General features: G+C 37.1%; 1 protein-coding gene across 6 annotated transcripts in view; it reads left to right on the top strand.

Moving 5' to 3' along the window:
• RYR2 (ryanodine receptor 2) overlaps nt 1-21355 on the top strand; it is a 674743-nt gene that overhangs the window by 173432 nt on the left and 479956 nt on the right. For all 6 annotated transcript variants that reach the window (XM_070492185.1, XM_044758547.2, XM_070492181.1 and 3 more), the window contains exon 2: nt 3094-3213. In XM_070492185.1, coding sequence (XP_070348286.1) covers nt 3094-3213 — 120 coding nt within the window. The remainder of the gene's footprint in view (nt 1-3093; nt 3214-21355) is intronic.

The following is a 21355-nucleotide window of genomic DNA, read 5'->3' as shown; positions in this document are numbered from 1 at the left end:
AGGGTAGCAAAGACTAACTCAGAAGAGGCTTTTTGGCCCAAGAAGACATACTTTAATGAATCCTTACTGTTCTGTAACCTGAGCAGTGTTAACTCTCTGGATGCCATCAGTACTAGGCAGTGTTTAGTTTTTCTTCTTGGAATAGGAAATAGATTCCGTGTGTGTGTGTGTGTGTGAGAACCTGTATCCTTATGCACACATATGTTGAGTATAACCAGATTTACTCCACATGGGTTATAATCAATAAAAAATAAAGCTATTTATCAAAACTTATCAAATCCATAGTCAGTAGGCTCTCAAACCACAGTGGTTCTGGGGACAAACTGTACTTTCAGATGAATAATGAGTTAATTAAAGGGAACTGACAGGTGTTTGTGAACTGGTGTTTGGTCTGTCAATGCTCAGTATATTTTACTTTGTGTCACAAAGGAACCCTTTGCTTGCTGGAATGTAAAATAAAACCAGCTCCCAGATAAACTGAAAAAAGCCTGTAAGTATGTCAGGCTGGGTTCTGTCATTCAAAGTTGAATTGTGATTGAAAGTTGTAGCTGTAGCCTCTTCCTTGGAGGTGTAGCAGAGCTCTCTTGAACTTAATGTTGCTTCTTGGCCAGGCGCTCCGTCACGCAATGCTAAAGGGAAACTTTGTACAAATGAGTTGGTTTTATAAATTTAATAGAGTAGTTCAATATATTATTTGTTTGTTCCTTTCTGTTATATGGTTGGTGTGTATCACATATTAATGAGCAGCTCCACATGTGCTCTCATTTCTGGCTCTGTCCAGAGTACACAGACTTCTTGTAATATTCTGCTGCTATTCATTGCTCCAAATTCTTATCAGAGACTGCTCACATCTTTCTTGGAATCCATATCCTTTCTGGGAGCTCTTCAGGATCCTAGCTCCTGAGAGCGTGGCCCTCATACTTGAGCACTTGTTAAAGATGCAGAATCAGTCCCATCCAAGACCCGCAGAATCAGAATCTGCATTTTAGCAAGACCTCTGGGTTCTAGGACGTGTGTTGAAGACCGAGAAGGACTTCTCTGGATAAACGTGGTGAAACTCAGTTAAACCTCCAGAAGCAGTATGGGGCCGGGGACTTTTCCATTCAGGCAAATTAGGTTAAATGGTCGGTTCCTGGAAATATGTATGTTCAGCCCTCTGTGAGTAAAAAGTTATCTTGAGCCTCATCCTCATCATCTATATATGTGTGGGTAATCTTGATATTACAGAGATCGTGTGAGCATTAAATAAGTAAGGCCAGGACTGGCACACACTATACTTTTGGTAAATATAGTGTGCCTTCTCTTCTTTTGGGGCTTATTGGTAGCACTGTTATTCTCACCTGGCCTATACCCTGCTGTATTCTCTTACTCTCTTTCCCAAGCTGTCTTTAATTAGTACATTAAAGCAATTATTTATTAAATGGTATTTAGATAACCTCCAGCATCCAAAGGAGCCTGTCTTACCCAGGAGTGAAGTTTACGTGCTAGACTGAGTTTCATAGGGTACGTGAGACAAGACAGGAAAGGGTTGTGGGCATTGTAAGGCACTGAGCACGTCAGCACAATTCTGTTCTTTGTTATTACACTACACATTTGGAAAACACAATATATCTTTGATCTTACAGATTATATAAGCAACAAAAATGCTCCCTTATTTTTTATTATAGCCATGCTAAGCATAAATTAATATTCAGATACACTCATTATATGAAAATAACACTATTTTCTTAGCAAATGACTTTTTAAATGTAACAATTGAATGTTCATTGGAAATTAATGAGCACCTGGGGGGATAGCTGGGAGGTGATTATTAAGAGATTGGACTTGGCCTGTGACTGGTGCTATAAGCCAGCTATTAAGTATTGCTGCTACCATATAAGAAATAAACAAATACATAGCATTATAGAGTTTTAAATGCAAATTAGCGTTGCACTTTTCCAATTTATATAGCTTATTCTTCAGGCTAACCAAAAAGGCTTGTTTTTGGCTTCTGAATATTTATTCCGTCTCTTCAGCTCCACTCTGCCGTTCTGCTGTGGTGAAGGTCTTCCAGGATACACTTGTATGTTCCTGATTAACAGAGTCAATGAACATATTTGTTCTTTTGCTACTCTGTTAAGTGTCCTGTTTTTTGAGATTGAAATGTCAAAATATAAATGGTTAGATTCTTTGGGAATTTGCCACTTAGAACCTCTTAAAAGTCAGATACTTTGTTGAAAAAAATGATAATATCTGCAGTTTATTGTCTGTTTAGTAGTGCCTTTTGCATGTCAGTCACTGAGTAAGATTCTTTATCTCACTTATCTCATCATTTGAGAGGTTCAGCACTTTGCCTAAGATCACTGACCTGTGCGTGGCAGAGCTGGGGTGGGAGTCTCAGCTATTGCTCCTTCTAGAGTCCAGGCTTCTTGCAGTGCTCCTGCTGCCTATACTGAGTCACCCCATTTATGAGCTTTTCCCTTGTATGTTTTTTCCTGTAATCCTGCTTAATTAATTGATTGAAATTGAATTTCAGATGACTGAACTAACAAATGATCTCTCTGTACATTTTTAAGCAATCCAGGATCATTTCAAATGCGATCAAGTAGACAATGTGTGGTTGAACTAAGATGATTTTTCTGGTCGATTTGAACCCAGAAGTTCTGTTATTGACCTGTTCTTCTGTGTTAGTTTGGGAACGACATGTACACCTGCTATTAGCATCTGTTCTGTTCTTGGTGATATTTGATGTCCTAGGAAGATGTCAGAAAATTTCTTGTTAATTTTGATGTTTCAAACAGTGTGTAAGAGTGCTAACATGGAAAGCCTGTGTTTTACGGTTCTCCATACGGCTTGCCTCTGGGATCAGTATTGATAGTGAGAAGACTGTCGATTGCCTTGAATGGCGATAACCTCCCCCTCGGCCCCCCACCCAGTTACCTTTTTTGCAAGTAAAACTGCTCTAGGAATTGATTCTCTGGCTTTTCCTGGACAGCCATTCTTACATTTTCCTCTAATTTTTAAAATGCGCTAAAACAATATTCTTCTAAGTCTGATTTAGACTGTGTAGTCATGTGAAATCTCACTTTCCCCTCTTTCCCTCTGCCTTTGCAGGATGATGAAGTGGTCCTGCAGTGTACTGCCACCGTCCACAAAGAGCAGCAGAAACTATGTTTGGCAGCAGAAGGGTTTGGCAACAGACTTTGTTTCTTGGAGTCCACTTCAAATTCCAAGGTGGGATAAAGCCTTTTGAGGCTATTCGAATATTCGGGTTTACTAGAGGCCTGGGAGTTATTTATGGGCACCCTACTGTTTTCTGTGGAACACGTATACTAAAGGGGATATGAAAAATGTTTTCACTATTCATTAAGCAGATTTTTAATTGAGCCCCTACTCTGCAAATAACTCAGATAAGATTGTTGACAAGAATAGACAAAGTCCTTGCCCCTGTGGTATTTGTATTCTAGTGGAAAAGTCAACAGTAAATGAGTGAGATAATTTCAGAGCTGATAAGGGCTATGAAGAAAAGCACAGCAATAAGATAGAGAGTGATGAGGCAAGGACTCATCCTTTCACAAAGAGTGTGTAGAGGGAAGGCCTTTTTTGAGGTGGTGACATTTGAGCAGACTAGAATGAATTGAGAAAGTGAGCAGTACTAAGTTCTTTAACATTCCAGAAAGAGGAACCAGGTAATGTAATGGCCGCTGGCTAGCAGTGTGCTTACAGAGTGTTTAAGGAACAGCCAGGAGGCCGCTCCAGCTGTGGTACCATGAATGAAGGGACTAATGGTGGGAGATGAGGTTTCAAAAGGACCAGGTCATGGAGGACCTTCCAGACCATGGTTGGGAATTGAGGTTTCTTCTTAGCATGAAGAGAAGCCATTGGAGCAAGTGACTTTAGCGATTTGATTTAGATATTTGAAAGATTGTTTTGGCTCTCGTATGGATTAGAGGATGTTGAGAGAGCCATAGGAGAAGCAGGGAGGCTGGTTGGAAAGTACCTGCAGAAGTCTGGGTGGGAACTGATGGTTCTTCAGACTAGAAGGAATGGTGGTGGGAAAATGTGGTAGGATTGGGAATACACTTTGAGCACTTGCAGGATGTGCTGATAGATCAAACTGTGTAGGATAAAGGAAAGAGAGGAAATGAAGATGTCTTTGGGGTTAGGAAATCACCTAGAAAACAGTCAATGTAATAATCTTTTGTGTAGCACTTTTTAGTTTACAGAGTCCCTTGACATGCATGATCTCATTTAATTGTCACCGTAAGACTATGGATAGTTATTGCTGTCATATTCATCGTGCAGATGAAGAAATGAACAGCTAAATGGAGATGAAGAATGGAGAAGCCAGGTACCAGACCTGAAATGCTTCATGTAATTTGAAGCAACCGTGTTAGCCGTGGCTTTTCACTTAGATCTTGGTCTTTTGGCTTCAAATCCCTGATTCTTTCCTTTATACCACAGTACCTCTTTGCTTATCCTGTGAAATAATATTGAACACTGTATGCATATGATTGATTTATTATAGTATAATGCCAAGTAACATAATTAATATTGTAATAGTGCATGGCAAAACATTATGCATTTTATAGCCCTGTTTAAATTTATTTTTAATTTGACACGTGTTTATGAAACATTCTCTTTGTACAAGTTACTGTGATAGGGGTCAGTTGTGAAAAATATTCTTCTTAAAAAGAAAATATTAATCATTTTAGTATTTGGCACTTTCCCGGTGGTTTCTGATATTCTGTAGTGGCTAGAAGCAGGCAGGCTATTTAGTGAGCTGGGTTTTGATTTTCCACATTATACTGAGCACTGTACTAGCTGTGGTCCTCTTGATCTCTTCATGTAAGAGCTGGTTTCCAATACTAAAAACGAGTTCTCCCAATTCTGTAGTAGGTATGTCAGGTAGCCATCGAGGCACTGAGATAGGGCTAGGCATCCATTTAAACTGGTTAATACCTAGCAGATATACTAGACTATGTGGTTGTTACTGATGACCTACTGATCTGAGCATTTTAACCATTTTTGTTGCTGTCATGCTATCTTATTCTTTTCTGGTTTATCTGAAAATTTGCTTGTAGGATGAGATATTGAGATTGTTTTTCAAACATAATAAAATAGCAATTGAAGTCTAATAAATCAATCTGAACTGTTTATGTTTTTAAGTTCTTACAATGTAAATGCTGTCTTTTCTTTCCCTCACTTAGATTACTTGAAGATCCTGCACTATGTCAGGTTTTTTTTCAGATCTCCATTTGCCTTTGTCCTCCCTGACTTGTACACTCATGCACCACATAGCAATGTTTCAGTCGACAACGGGCTGCACATATGACGGTGGTCCCATAAGCTTAGTACCACCTAGCCTAGGAGTGTAGTAAGACTGTGTTATCCAGGTTTGTGTAAGTGCGCTCTATGGCATTCACACAAGGACAAAATCATCTAACAACACATTTCTCAGAACTTATCCCCATTGTTAAGTGACATGTGACTGCTTATCCCACCTGTACTTTTCTGCCTGCTGAAATGCTGCTTGTCCTTCAGAGCCTGTCACAAATAGTCCCTCTCCTGGGCTGCTTTTTTCCAAATGTTCTGAATTCTCCTCTTTGTGCTTCTCAAGTGCTTTGTTTATACTTCTATTATATTGCCAGTTGGGCTTAATTCTGCATAATATCTGTGCCGCCTTCTCTTCCTAAATACATATGTATGTGTGCTCTCAGATACATACACCAGCTTCTGAATTCCCTAAGGACCAGAGCAGCTCTCATTTATTTTCTTACTTCATCCTACCAAGCACAGTGCCTTGAAATAGTAAGTGATTCATAAAATTTAGTGGATTATTAAGTTTGAAAGGGAACTACTAGTCTTAGGCCAATTATATTTTTTATGAGATAGACTTTTAATTTTCTATAATAACAAAGAGTCAGAACTCTAAATCTCAGTTCATGTTTAAATTATGTAAGCCTGGGTACAGATGTGTTTCATGCAGATATATCTGGATTTGAATTTCATTGGCAGAAAATGGGAGATGGCCTTTTTTCCCCCTCAAATTGGTGTTTCCTGAATTTATTATAAAGGTAGGGAGAACAAAATTATTGTTGGCAGTGAGTAGTCACTCTATAAATTATATATGTGTTCTTGGGAGTGATCCCAGAAGTATATTAAGCTCCAGAAGTCTTTTAATCAAAGGCAGGACTTACTTTTTCAGAGGTCTGTTTCATGCTCCTAGGCTATCAATTCAGGCTGATGTCTACCTTAAAGAGAATGGTTCACAATTTTAGCATAGATTTTCTGGCAGAAAATATAAACATTAAATCTGATGATATGTTTCAATTAGTTATTTGTAATCGTGGATATTTACTCTGCACTCTTTATATGAGTGACTTTTCACTTTTGTTTCCATATTTTAGAATTGATAAGTTGGGTTTTTGCTCTTAGGAACTAGTCACTTTCAGATAGACCCACCTTGTTATGATTAAAAGTTTAAGGAGAAATGAGAATTATCAGGGAGGCATAGTCTTTGATCTCTTTGAATCTCCACATAAAAACAGATAGAGCTATGAAGATGAAAAACCTCAAACCCATAGACAATATTATATCTAAAACAAACCAGATGACAAGTTATCCCCACGTGTGGTATCAGTAAATGTACAGGAGGAAGTGGAGGAAAGGCAACATGATTTCTGTTTTCTCTGAAAATCAGTAGCAAATACTCGCTGGAAAGCATGGTGGGCCAATGTGAAAACAGCAGCCAAAAACTAGGAGGGAGAAAAGGAACCACGGTCAGGATGGATATTTCTGGAGCTACCTTGGCCTGTGGACTTTGGAAACTAACCAGGTAAAGCTTCCTTCTAGACAAAGCCTTGCTCTGAGGGGAAATTGTTGGGAATGAAGTTCAGATGAGCAGGGGTGATAGGGGCCAAGGATAGGGAAGAATCAGGCAAAGTGGAGGAGGGAAACAGAGCCAATGCATCTCATAAAATAAAAGGCTGTGTGTTGAACACTGGGTGAAAACAGCAGAACGAGTTGCTTTAGAGCCGTGAAGCTACAAAAGCTACATTGAGCCACCCTCCTTCCCCAAGGGTGCAAGAAACCTCATCTCCATTTTTATCTGTTGATCTGGTGTGCCTTTATTGCCTGTAGACATAATTCTGCTCCTTATTTCTCTCTCTCTCTCTTTACTATACACTATATAACAATTATATATAATCAGGTATAATTTATATATAAACATGTATAATTTATATGTAATATATTAGTGAAATAATCTAATTCATATAATCATTTATAATTGTCCTTTATATGTATAATTTATATATATGTAATTTTATACGTCAAAGGGAGAGAATAAGAAACAGAATAATATTTATAGGTAATACAGGTCTACGAGACTTACGTCTGTTACCTAGTGTTTCAAAATGAACTAAAAGAAATTCGGGAAATGAGAGGTACTATGAAAGAATGCCGTAATTATAAACTCAGAAATAAGGTGAGTAGAGAAGAGAAAGATTTGAGAAGAAAGATAACAGGAGAGAATTGTAAATAAAAGACTAATTTTAGAAATGGAGACTGAACGAGAAAGAACACCAGAGCATATCAACCCATAGGTAGTGCCTTCAGAATAATAGCAGATGGGGAAGCGAAAACCTGTACAAAAGACAAACGAAAGAAAGAAATCCAAAGGAGACGATGTAAGAGGTGAAAGGACATGAGAGACTTCTAGATTTCAATCCAGCTTGTAAGAAGCTTGGAAGTTGCCTGTCCAACCTAGCAGGTAAAAAGTTGAACAAACTGAAAAATCAACAACCCCTCTAAGAATGGGGAAAGTTTATAAAAATTATGTTAAACTTTCTGATAGCCTTATAGGTATTGTCTGAAAGTAAAAGCTTATAACTTCAAGTTGGATGCTGGGAAAGAAGAGTGAAGGAAGTTATTAGCTATTTTTAATACTGCTTATAGAACAAATAGATTGTAACCAAAAAAAAAAAAGAGACTTCAGGGTATTATTTAAAGCTATTAGTGTAAGGGTAGCCTATACTTCCTAAACAAAATAGATCTATATCTTTATCTTTTATGTAGATATTATATAAATATGAAAATGAGATTACAATATTATGCAAATAAAGTAGACTGCATGGTGAAGAGATAGATATATATAATCCATGGGTGATAATACACACATAGTGTTTTAAATAAAAGAAAAAATGCATTATAAAAAGTCAAATTTATATTCCTTTTAAACAAAAGTACATTTTTAACAATATAAGAGAATTGAGGCCAAAATACATTAATCATATAAATAATTACAAGTGGACTTGACTTACCTATTAAAATAAGAACTTAAAATTTTAAGGTTGACTAACAAAGCCAATAGTTTTAGTAACTGTGTATACCAAAAACAGAGATTCAGAAAGGAAAAATTAAAGGATGGACAATGGTATACGAAGAAGTACAAATAAAAGGAATGCGAGTATCTCAGTCTCATTATTTGACAAGGTCACTCAGACCACAAAACTTTAAGAGAGACAAAGAAGGATATTTAATACTGTTAAAGAGTATACTTGACAATGAAGATAAAGTAGTTGAATGTACCCTATAACAAAAGAACTTTCACAAACTGGAAACCGTAGGAGGTGCGAGGAGAAAAACATTAATGCTGGGAGACGTAACACTTCAACTGGAAGAAAATAAGTAACATGCTTAGGATAAAAGATCAGTGAAGGTGGACCTTGTAGAGCTGTGTCAAAATCTGAACTTCAGAAATAGAGCGTATGCATTTTTAAAAAGTTCACATACAACATTAAAGAATATAGACCTTATTTTAGGCCATAAAGAAAACCTCAGTTAATTCCCAAGAATCGCACTAATACAAACATGGCTATAAAGAAATGGAATTAGGAGCTAATTTTCAAAAACGGAAGCCAGAAAAACCACAAAAGTCCCTTCTACTTGGATATTAAAAACACACTATTAAATAAATGTTGGGTCAAAGGAGAAATAAATAAAAATTGAAGAATTTCTTGAACACAGTGATAACGAATACATGATGTTTTAGAATATGTGGGATACAGCTAAAGGAAGTTACCATAGTATAATTTTTAGCATTCAATGCATATATTAATAAAAATGAAAAAAGAAAATAAATGAATTAAACAACAGATAAAAAGCTATAAAAAGAACAACAAAGTAAACACAGGGAAAGTGACAGGATGGAATTAATAAAGATGAAAAGGAAATTGATGAGTTAATTTAAAAATTGGTTCTTTGAAAAAAAAAATCAACAGGCAGACCAGTAGTTAATCAAGGAAAAGGGAGAAAGCACAAATAGTCTAATATTAGAAGTTACATAAGGGTAGGAGGGGGATAATGATCAAAACAGGAAATTAAATCATAAGGGACCATTTGCTCAATTATATGCAAGTGGATTTGCAAATCTTCACGAAATGAATCATTTTCTAGAAAAATTAAGCATACCACAGAAAGTCTAAACAGATTAATTATCATAAAATAAATTAAGTAGTAAAAGAATTTCCTGACAAGAAATACATTAGGGTTGGATAACTTCTACTTATTTATGGTACTTAAATTATTCCAAAGCATAGCAAAAGAAGGAAAACTCCCAAATTTATTTCTTCAAGTAAGTATAACATAGCTTCCAAAATCATAAAAAATTATTTTGGAAAGCACAGATCAATTTCACTTATGAATATTGAAACCAAAGTCTGAAATAAAATATTTTTTAAAAAGAGACCAATGTTGCAGTAAAACATACAACATAACCAAGTCAGGTTTATTCCACAGATCCAAGAGTGTCTCAACACCAAAAAAATCCATTAATATATTTCTGCGTATTAGTAGAGCTAAAGGGGAAAATGCTTTGAACATCTCTAAAAGTAGGAAGAAGTTACTTGATGAAGTTCAGAATCTATTTATGTTTCAAAAAAATGATAAAATAGGAATTGATGGATAGCTCCTTAACGTTATTTTACGGATAGACACACATTCATACTCACACACTTTGGTTCAAAATCAGCACCTTGTTTGTGGGGCCCACGAGTGGTCAGAATCAGGTACATGTTAAGGAAGGGGATTCCCTGTCTCTCTGCTGTGCGTGTGTGGAGGTACAAGCCAGTGTGTTAGACATAGTGTCTTAAGTTTGGAAATGAAGGCGTAGTACTATCTCTAATTGCAGACGATTTGATTGTATATCTAAGAATTCCAAAAGACTCAATGGAAAAACTACTTCCAAAAATGGATTTAGGAGAGAATCCGTGAAATAGCTGGTTATAAAATCAGTGTATCAATAGCCTTCATATGGATAGACCAGGTAGAAGTTATATGGAAACATACACGTATATGGAATGATACAGGGCATATACGCAAACACACGTGTACATAGATAAATACAAACTCACGTTTACATTGAGTTAGAAAGGGGTCCAGTGACAGTGTTAGGGTATTCATTTGTCAATAGTTGTGAAATGGTCTCTCAAAAAAAGAAAATTCATTAAAAAAAAAGAATTCTGTTTAATGATTTTATTGCTACAAGCGTAGTTTTCTGGTGTTATTCTATGTAGACTCAGGACAGAGATAGTAAGAGGATCTTTAAGATCTGTTTCAGCCCAGCACTGCAGTAATTCTCTATTTCTAAGCCTCATCTACACCCGCTGTATGTATGAAGCAACACTGTTGATTTCTATCACGCTTCGAAAAATGAAGTTGGGCCTGGTAGATAGAAGAATATCAAGAGCTCTTTCTGTTTCTTCCAATTTCTATGGCATCACTTTAATTAAAAGTATTTCTCCCTGGGACTAGCCTAGTGGCATGGTGGTTAACTTCACATGCTCTGCTTCAGCGGCTCAGGGTTCACAGGTTTGGATCCCAAGTGTGGACCTAGCACCGCTGGTCAAGCCACGCTGTGGCAGCATCCCACATAAAATAAAGGAAGACTGGCATAAATGTTAGCTCAGCGACAATCTTCCTCAAGCCAAAAGAGGAAGATTGGCAACAGATGTTAGCTCACAGCCAATCTTCCTTACAAAAAAAGAGGAAAAAAAACGTATTTCTTCCCATAATGGAACATGATAGAGCAATACTTTATCTTCAGTGGCTTCTCATTTCAGGATATTATTCACCACCATAAATAATGCATTAGGATATTAATGATGCATGATAGTTGTGATATTTCAGATCAACCGCTCTTCTTATTTGAGTGAGAATTTTTGAATAATAAAAATGTCAGTATAAGATAAATGCTGGATGATATAAGAAAGATTCACTTTAAAAATAAAGTTTATGAAACATTTTAAATGAGATCCTTTTTTAAATGTTTCCTCTAAAAATTAATTGAAGTAATAAAACAATTATAGGAAAATAAATATTAACATTATAATTGTTTTGCTGTCCTGTTTACTTTTTTCATTGTGACCTTCACAGAATATTGTTTGTGCAAAAGGGAGGAAAAAGAAAGACCAAGGTGGCTGGAAAAGAACATAAATTATCAGTAGCCATATTTGTTTCTCAAAATCCTTGTGTCTTGGTTACATAATTATTTCTCTGCCAATATGTTAAAAGGAAAACAAAGTAGACAGTAGGTGTGGCAGAAAGGAAATATCCTAATGATGTATGAATATCCAGTATATAAAGAATAAATGATTGTATACTTTAAGTTCTGGTAGAACAGAAGAGTTATAAAAAAATGTCCACCAATCTTTGGCAGATTGTTATATTGGCCAGAATGGAACTGTTTGTTAAATTATAATTTATTTAAGTTGTGTGGAAGTAATTCTTCTTAGTGTTTTAAACATACATTGATGCTGCTACCCAGTTGGGAAAGGATAATGAGGCAAAGATGACATCATTGAAATACATAAAGTAGAAAGCATTTTGTGGACTGCTTGAATAATATGGTGTTGATACATTGTCTTATTAGCTAAAGACTCATTCTTGGAATATGTATATATTTTTTAAAGATTTTATTTTTCCTTTTTTTCCCCAAAGCCCCCTCCTCCCCCCGGTACATAATTGTATATTTTTAGTTGTGGTTCCTTCTAGTTGTGGCATGTGGGATGCCGCCTCAGCATGGCTTGATGAGCGATGCCATGTCTGCACCCAGGATCCAAAGCGGTGAAACCCTGGGCCACCGAAGCAGAGCTTGTGAACTTAACCAGCTGGCCACAGGGCCGGCCCCGTCATTCTTGGAATATTTTAAAGAATTAAAATTATTCTCTTTGTAATGAAATATGAGCTTCTGATTTCCCATTAAGCTTCTTGAAATGAAATGAAAACTTAAGAAAACACTGAAATCTAAGACAAAAACTAATATAAGATCTGGGAGAGATATCTACTAATTAGAAGGCAAATGGAACCAATTGGAGAAAAACCTACCGGTTCACCTCTGACACACACAGTTTCACCTCAAATACTGCAGAAAGATTGGCAGACCCTTTAATCTGCCTAAGCCATCTGCCTCTGACCAAAGGGCTGTGCTAACAAACAAAGTGAACAGCAGTCTTTTGTCCCGTCCCACCATTCTATCACATCAATCGGATTCCCAGCAAATGGCGTGGGCATTGGTAGGCAGGAAGCTGGTGATGACCCCTGGCATTATGGAAGCTTTAGTCCTCACAAATAAAGAACTAAGGGCATATGCAGTGATAGGAACAGCATTGGGGGAAGTATAGGCTAGGAATTGTGAGTTTGATTTTACTGAAATAATAGAGAACGGAACCAAGAGTAGGGGAAGGAGAAGCTGCCAGTGTAGACGATCAGAGCTGAATTACGTGAATGCAGGTAAAAAACTGAAAACTGCAGTAGGGGCTTGCATCTTTCATTAGATCAGAGAGTATGATTTAACCATCCCTGGAGTGCACACACTGCAGCAAATGGTGATCTAACACAGGAGTGGGCACACTTTTTCTGCAAAGAGGCCAGCAGTAAATTCTTTAGGCTTTGTAGGTCATACTTTTGTTGTTACAAGTACTCACCTCTGACACTGTAGTGTGAAAACAGCCATAGGCAGTATGTAAACGAACCAGTGAGGTTGTATTCCAAAAAAACTGTTTTTGTGAACTTGAAAATTTGAATTTCATATGGTTTTTATGTGTCATAATATATTATTTATTCTTCAGGTGATTTTTGTCAACCATTAAAACATGTAAAAGCTACTCTGAGCACACGGAGTGTATAGAGACAGGCAGTGGGCCGGATTTGGCTCATGGGGGGTTGTATGTTTATCCGTGATAACATGGAAAATATTGTATTCCTAAAGGAGAAGCTAGAACAAATACAATAGGAGCAATAATCAAAGATATGATAGAAGAAAGTGTTCTACCTGTGGGTTAAATGTGCTCCCCCCATCCTGAAGTTGGGAAAGAGAATACTGCTGGCTGGAGGCCTTGGTGAAGTCTCATGGAGGTAGAGGCGTGGCATCTGAGCAAGACTCCTTGACAGATGGTTATCAATAAGTTAATGAATGTGTTGAGTATTTGAATGAATGAGAGAACAAATGAGTAAAATATGAATATAGATAAATGGAGTATAATGTGGAAGGAAGCATTTCATAAGGAGGACAAGGAATAAGGAGAACAAAAGGAATAGAGGAGGAGCATTTGTCTCTAGGAATCTCCAAGTATTCTCTTGGGGATGGGACAGGGCTTCAAATGCTATGTAACCGGCACAACTTTATTTGAAAGATAAAGAGAGCTACTGAAAGCTTTAGAACATTGCATTATTTCATGTTCTACCAATATCAAAAATAAACAAAGCCAGACACTAGTTAAAGTGGTAAGGACAGATTTTAATCAGTAATACACTGCTGCCTTAGGGAAGAGAGTCCAGCCTAAACTGAACTCAACTCCAATTTGTACAGAGGTGATTGGATGTTTCAAAGGGAGAATAAGAGGATAGGAAGGGGGCGGCTTAAGTAGTGTCAGGGAAGTGAAACTTACCAAGGGTTGATCAGATAAATACTGACAAGGCCAGCTGGGTCTGCAAGCTGACAGTTATTCAAGTCAGGATTCTCAGAGACAGAGGCCATATCCTTCCTGATGATTACATTCCAAAGCAATGGCTTCAGGTGCTTAAGAAAGATACTCAAATTGTAGGAGATATGTGTATCTCTCAAAGGGACAGAAGAAGGATTCACAGTTCTAAGGCTCTTTTAGTAAATGCTCTAAGAAAAGGTGGTTGGGGCCTGTTGTCTGGTGTTGGCTACAACAAACTGTAAATTCTCCTGGCAGCCTTGAGCCTTCTCAGTCAGGCTCTTTAAGGAAGGCTAGAGTCATGCTAGGGATGTGGCCTTGAACTGTTCGAAACTGTGTTAGTGGGGGCTGGCCCAGTGGCGTAGCAGTTAAGTTCACATGTTCTGCTTCACTGGCCTGGGGTTCGCTGGTTCGGATCTGGGGTGTGCACATGGCACCACTTGGCAAGCCATGCTGTGGTAGGCATCCCACATATAAAGCAGAGGAAGATGGGCACAATGTTAGCTCAAGGCCAGTCTTCCTCAGCAAAAAGAGGAGGATTGGCGGCAGATGTTAGCTCATGGCTAATCTTCCTCAAAAAACAAAAAAAAACAAAACCAAAACTATGTTAGGGCTGAAGTCTTTTGATGTCGGGGGGAGGGGGATGGCCAAAATCATTTGTGTTGAGCACCTGTAGTTTTTATAGACAAAGATTGAGACCTAGTCAAGAAGAGGGTTCAGAGGCACCTGGCTAGAGTTTGGTCAAGAGTGAATCCTTGTCACTACCTTCTGATTTGTATATTTAGACACAAATAAACCTCCCTGAGCTATAAACAGTCCAGCCTGATTGGGTTTTCTGAAAGACGACATGCCTTTGAATGTTCTCTGTTCTCTCTCCTGGAAAACCCTTGCACAATTCTTCACCTGGACGACGCCTGCTCATCCTTTAGGCAGCTGTCGAATATGCCTGCCTTTGTCAGGGCCTCCTGCGTGCCCCTCCTTTCTGCAGAAGTAACTCTCTCTCTCTTTTGCTCGCACTCATTCTTTCTCCCCCCCTCCTTCTCTCCCTCTCTCTGTCAGGCAAAATGAATTCCTTCTTCTAATTACCTCTTGCTCCTAAATCACATGTCCCTTTATTTTACATTTACCTTTTGAAATGATTATGAAATAATGATCATGAAAGCACCTGCAGACAGAGACAGCGTCTCACTCATCTTGTATCTCAGGTACATAATACAGTTCAGAAGGAAGTAGATGAGCAATAAATGTTGGTTCATTTTAACTGATTTTCCTTCTTTGAACCAATAAATTAATATTGATATATCTATTTTGACTGTTCACCAGTTCATTAAACTTTTTTTATTCTACTGTAACTTCCAAAGAATGCACATACGTTGTCGTCTTGCTTCAAGAAATTAATGTCTTTAATGTTACCAGAATAAATATTCATGTTTGTGACTATAATAATGCTTAATCCTATATAGATTGATAATGGACTTGGTACAGTGCATTTTCAGTAATAATTTACTACTTCATGTAAAGGATGAATCTTCGTTAGCACGCTCATACATAATTTAAAGATTTATATGCTTTACTGAAAAATAATTTAAATATATAATTATTGACAAGCTTGATACAGAATGAGATGCTAAGACTTTCTTGCCAGCATAACTCTATCTTGGCATAGAAATATTTTAATTTTACACATTGTTTTACAGTAAGTAATAAAGAACTTTAAATTATATTTCTATTTATTTTGTTTAAATTAAATGATAGGTCAGGCAGGATTATTTATAAAATGTTTAACATGCGTTTTGCTATTAAAATATCCTCTTTCTTGAAAAACTTAAAATCAAGCTCACACTGGAGAGAAAAGGAACCTTTATTTAATCAAATGTACCAGTGGATCAGTCAGTAATCATGGTAGATTCCGTAGTGTATCAAGAAGGGAAAGGCCACTATGAGTTGGGTAGTCAAGAAAGCTTTCAGAGCTGAGATGTACTAGAGGTGGGTTCTAAAGTAGTTGTGGAGGTTGGACTGGTGAGCCATGTGTTCATGTCCTGTGCAAAAAGGGAAAAATAGTGGGCTATGATCTGAACTTAAAGATGGCCAAGAAGGGGCTAAAGATGAGCCCAAGCAGAGCACCAAGAAGAAGACAGTCTAGGTTAGAGTCAAAAAGGCCAAGAGAGGAGAACACTTTTGTTGGGAATCAAGTGATAAACAGTATCACTTGCAGCTGGGAGTCTGAGGGGGTGAGGAGTGGGAACTCAATTGGTTGTGTTCAGAATTCCTTTGGAGAACCTAGAATTGTTTCAGTGTTGTGCTGTGATTGAAAAATATGTTGGTCAAGTAGGTGGATAAGCACATGAAAAGATGACCAACATCATTAGTTATTAGGGCAATGCATATTAAAACCACAGTGAAATACCACTGCACACCCACTCAAATGGCTGGAAGATTCATAATACTAAGTGTTGACAATATCAAAAGCAGGAGCAACTCCTGCAATGCTGATGGCAATGCAAAATGTTACAGTCACTTTGGAAAGTATTTTGGCAATTTCTTGCAAAATTAAGCATGAACTTATGATACAATACACCAATCTACCCTTAGTTATTTATCCAAGAGTTATTTACCCATGTTTCTGCCCAATGTCTTGTACTCATATGTTTGGAGCAGATTTATTCATAATAGACTGAAACTAAAAACAACCCAAATTTCCATCAATTAATAAAGAGATACTATTTAGCAATGAAAAGAATGAACTATTCATCTGTGCAACAATGTAGGTGCAACTCAAAAACATTAAGTGATAGAAGCAAGACACTGAAGACTATGTACTGAATGATTCCATTCATGTGATATTGTAGAAAGACAAAGCCACAGTGACAAAAGGCAGATCAGCGGTTGGCAAGGGCTGGGGAACCAAGGTGGGAATTTACTGAAGAGACATGCAAACATTTTTATTCCATAAAATAGAAGGAAGTTTTCTATTTTGTGATTGTGGTGATGGTAATATGATTGCAGACAAGTATTAAAACACATTAAGTTGTATACTTATATAAGTGGTGAATTTTATTGCACTAAATTATATATAAATTAATTTTTTTGTTTTTGTTTTTTTTTCTTTTTCTTGAGGAAGATTAGCCCTGAGCTAAGTACTGCCAGTCCTCCTCTTTTTTCTGAGGAAGCCTGGCCCTGAGCTAACATCTGTGCCCATCTTCCTCTACTTTATATGTGGGATGCCTACCACAGCATGGCGTGCCAAGCAGCGCCATGTCAGCACCTGGGATCTGAACCGGTGAACCCTGGGCCGCTAAGAAGCGGAACGTGTGCACTTAACTGCTGTGCCACCGGGCCAGCCCCTACATAAATCTAATTTTTAAAAAATCTAAAACAATACAAACCACAGAGAAAAATAAAATTTGCTACGTAATAAATATTTGACTACATTAAAATTAAAGACTTCTGGATATCAACAAATACCATAAAAAAACAAGTCTTGGGTTGGGAGAAGATGTTTTTAAGATGTGCATATAAGCTGAAAAAAATGTTACTATCCAGAATATATTAAAAAAACTCCTAGCAATTAATAAGGAAGAAAGAAAATACAAAAATGTTCAAAAGCTTTGAAGAGTTAGTCCATAGAAAAGAAAACTCAAGTGGCTTACAAATATTTAAAAAGATGCTCAAGATTGTTAGTAATAAGGGATGTGCAAATTAAAGAGATGTTCTAATTCTTGTGCAGGGAATTGGAAAAAGTTGATAAGTTTGGCAATGTCAAATGGTGGCAAAGATATGGACCAGTGGAAATTTTCATACATTCATGTTAGGAGTGTAAATTCATACACCACTTTGGAGAGCAATATGATATACCTAATAATGTTTAAATGGTAATCTCTGGGGCCTAGCAAATTCACTCCAAGAAATATACCTGGCCTAGACCAACTCTTGCATGTGGGCTCATGAAAATATGTATATTCATGTACATTTCAACATTTGCTTTTGTTTTAGTTTTTTCTGAGAAAGATTGGCCCTTAGCTAACATCTGTTGCCAATCTTCTTCTTTTTGCTTGAGGAAGATTGTCCCTGAGCTAACATCTGTGCCAGTCTTCCTCTATTTTGTATGTGGGATGCCGCCACAGCATGGCTTAATGAGCGGTGCATAGATCCATGCTCAGGATCTGAACCTGTGAACCCTGTACCACCAAAGTGGAGCATGGGAACTTAACCACTACACCACCAGGCCAGCCCCTCAATGTGTTTTGTAAAAGCCAAAACAAACAAAAGATCTCTATACACCTGTTAGACTAGCAAAATTCAAAACCATGACAACACCAAGTGTTGGCAAGGATATGGAGCAACAGGAACACTCGTTCATTGCTGTGGGAATGCAAAGTGGTACAGCCACTTTGGAGAACAGTTTGGCAGTTTCTTGCAAAACTAAACATTCTCTTACCATGTGATCCAGCAATTTTGCTCTGTGGTATTTAACCAAATGAATTGAAAATTTATATCTACACAAAAATATGCGCACTTACGTTTATAGCTGCTTTATTGATCATTACCAAAGCTTGAAAGTGACCAAGATGTCCTTCAGCAGGTGAGTGGGTCAATAAACTGTGGTACATCCAGACAATGGAATATCATTTAGTGCTAAAAAGAAATGAGCCATCAAGCCATGAAAAGACGTGGATGTTACTGCCTTACATACATATTACTGAGTGAAAGAAGCCAATCTGAAAAGACTAGTACTGTCCGACTCCAACTATTAGACATTCTGGAAAAGGCAAAACTACAGACAGTGAAAAGATCAGTGGTTACCAGCCATTAGGGAGAGAGAGGGATGAATAGCCAGAGTACAGAGGGTTTTTAGGGCAGTGAAACTATTGTGTATGATACTATAATGGTGGATACATGTCATTATACGTTTGTCAAAACCCATAGAATGTGTAACACCAAGAGTGAACTCTAATGTAAACATTTGGGTGATAGTGAGGTGTCAGTGTAACTTCACCAGTTGTAACAAATGTACTACTCTGGTGTAGGGAGGCTGTGTGTCGGGGGGCGGGGGTGGGGATGGGAGGGCTATAAGGGAACTCTGTACTTTTCTGCCCCATTTTGCTTTGAACCTAAAACTTCTCTAAAAAATAAAGTCTATTTAGGAAACATACAAACACAAAAAATCTCTACATTTTATCGAGGGAAATTGATAATTAAATTGAAGCATATTCAAACAACGTTTATACTGCACACAGTGAAACTATAATCATACATATCAATAAGAATAAATCCTAAGAACATAATGTTGAGCAAAAATAAAAAATCAGATTGCAGATGGACATATACAGTATGATACCGTTTATATCATGTTACAATATGAACAATTCTGTGATTAATATTAGAATATAGACATATGTAGTAAAATTCTGAAAAAATGCCCGTGAATGATAAACACTAAATCAGCAGAGTGGTTACCACTTCTTCAGGGGAACAAGCAGAATGAAATCACGACTGGTACCTAGTTGGTTTCAACTGTGTAAGTAATAGTTTATTTTTTAGCTAGTTGTTGAAACATGGATGTTTATTATAGTACTTTTGTACTATTTTGTATTTCTGAAGTTCTCCACTAGAAAATAGCTTCTGGAAAATAAGATGCTCGATTGGTAGCCAGAACATTTTTTAAATAAGCAGTAAACGTTCCAGTAATTAATCTGGGAAATTTTGATGTTGTGAATAATAATTTTTTTCCTTGTTAGATTTACATTTTCAAGGTTATGCCTTAAAAGCCTGCTGCAGAAATTGCTCTCCTGGAAATTTATGGTAATTCAGGGTTTAAGTATTGGGCTAAGATAGTCAGCTTGGTGACTAGGAATATATGAATATAGAAGAGCTAACGATACTTGCGCTAGAGATCCGCACTGCACCTATGAATGCTACTGGGCTGTGGTTTGGACTTATTGTTCAGGCCACTAGTAACCAAAGTTTACCACCAGTCTTTTAACTCATAAGCCTTAATTTGCATAAAGCGTATGACTTGAGTCAGGGTTCCAGGCATCATCCAGTCTCCCATGCTTACGAAGACATTGACTGTATGTAGCATTCCTTTCTCATTTTTCCAGATATAGCCTCTCCATATTTTTAAAATATGTTGTTCCAGGTAGCTACTACCAATCAGTTGACCCTGGAATGAAACTGACTTGCCATCCTGGGTTAATCAGGATAGGCTAAGTTATGTTTTTATAAGAAAAGAAAACCCAAAACAAAAAAATGAAGCCCAAATCTCAATAGCTTTTTATACAGTAAAGGTTTAACTCATGTGCATCCTACATGTCCAACACTGGCTGGGGACTCTACTCCAGAAGGTCACTCAGGAGCCCCAGATAATTAGCACTGCATGGCTAGAAAGCCTTCGATTACTATGATGGGAAGAAAAGAGGATGGAGAACTAACTCCCTTTTTCTGGTGCTTTGGTCCCAAGGAGACACATGTCATGTCTGCTTCCAGCTAATTGCTCAGAGCTAATGGTCTGATTTAACTGCAAGGGAGCTGGGAAATTTTAGGGATCACGTGTCTGTTCAGTATATAGTATGTGCTTCCTCCACTTGGACTGACACTGTAGACTAGAAGGGCACAATCCAAAGGAACTGCAGTGGGTAAAGGGCAGGACAGAAGATAACATGGTGTTTTATGTACATATACTATAATTTAGGGCATTTAGAATAGTGAAGGTTTTTAAAAATCACCTGGCTCAATCATTTAGTTTTATAAATGAATAAAGCGAATCTTAGTGACTTGCTCAAAGTCATACAGATAGTTAGTGGCAGTGTTGGGTCTAGACTGAAAAAGAAACCAAACTGTCAACATATCTATGGACACTATGATTGTCTACAGGGAAAATACAAGAAAGTCTGTAGATTAATTATTAGAACTAATAAGATCGTTCAGCAAAGTTGCTGGTTATAGGATTAATGTACAATAATGTTCCTATGTTCTAGCAATAAACAACTAGAAAATTTAATATAAAAAGGTTATTCACAATAACACTAGAAATGATAGGGCATATGGAAGCAAATGTAAAAAGAATGTGTGAGACCTGGTGAAAGTGTTAGCCTTGTTTGACAGACATGAAGGAAGAATGGAATAAAAGAGTGTATTCTTTGGATAAACACATATATAATAATAGGAATGGAAACAAAATTGGTTATACATGGGCATATGCAAAGATGTTGGAGATTTGTCGAGAATAATAGCCTCATCATTGACTGTGTATTGTCAATGTGAGGCTAATATATTGAAAAGGGAAACAACATTTTAGGATATGTCAACCTGAATATAATATTTTAGAACTATGTAATCCTTTGTATATAGTCTCTATTTGCTAGCATTTATATCTATCAGAAAATAGCAGAGGA

This window comes from Equus asinus, chromosome 2 (genome assembly GCF_041296235.1).
Source record: "Equus asinus isolate D_3611 breed Donkey chromosome 2, EquAss-T2T_v2, whole genome shotgun sequence".
Taxonomy (NCBI): domain Eukaryota; kingdom Metazoa; phylum Chordata; class Mammalia; order Perissodactyla; family Equidae; genus Equus; species Equus asinus.
Note: the sequence above shows the minus strand (reverse complement) of the source record. Positions and strands in the feature narration are given on the sequence as shown.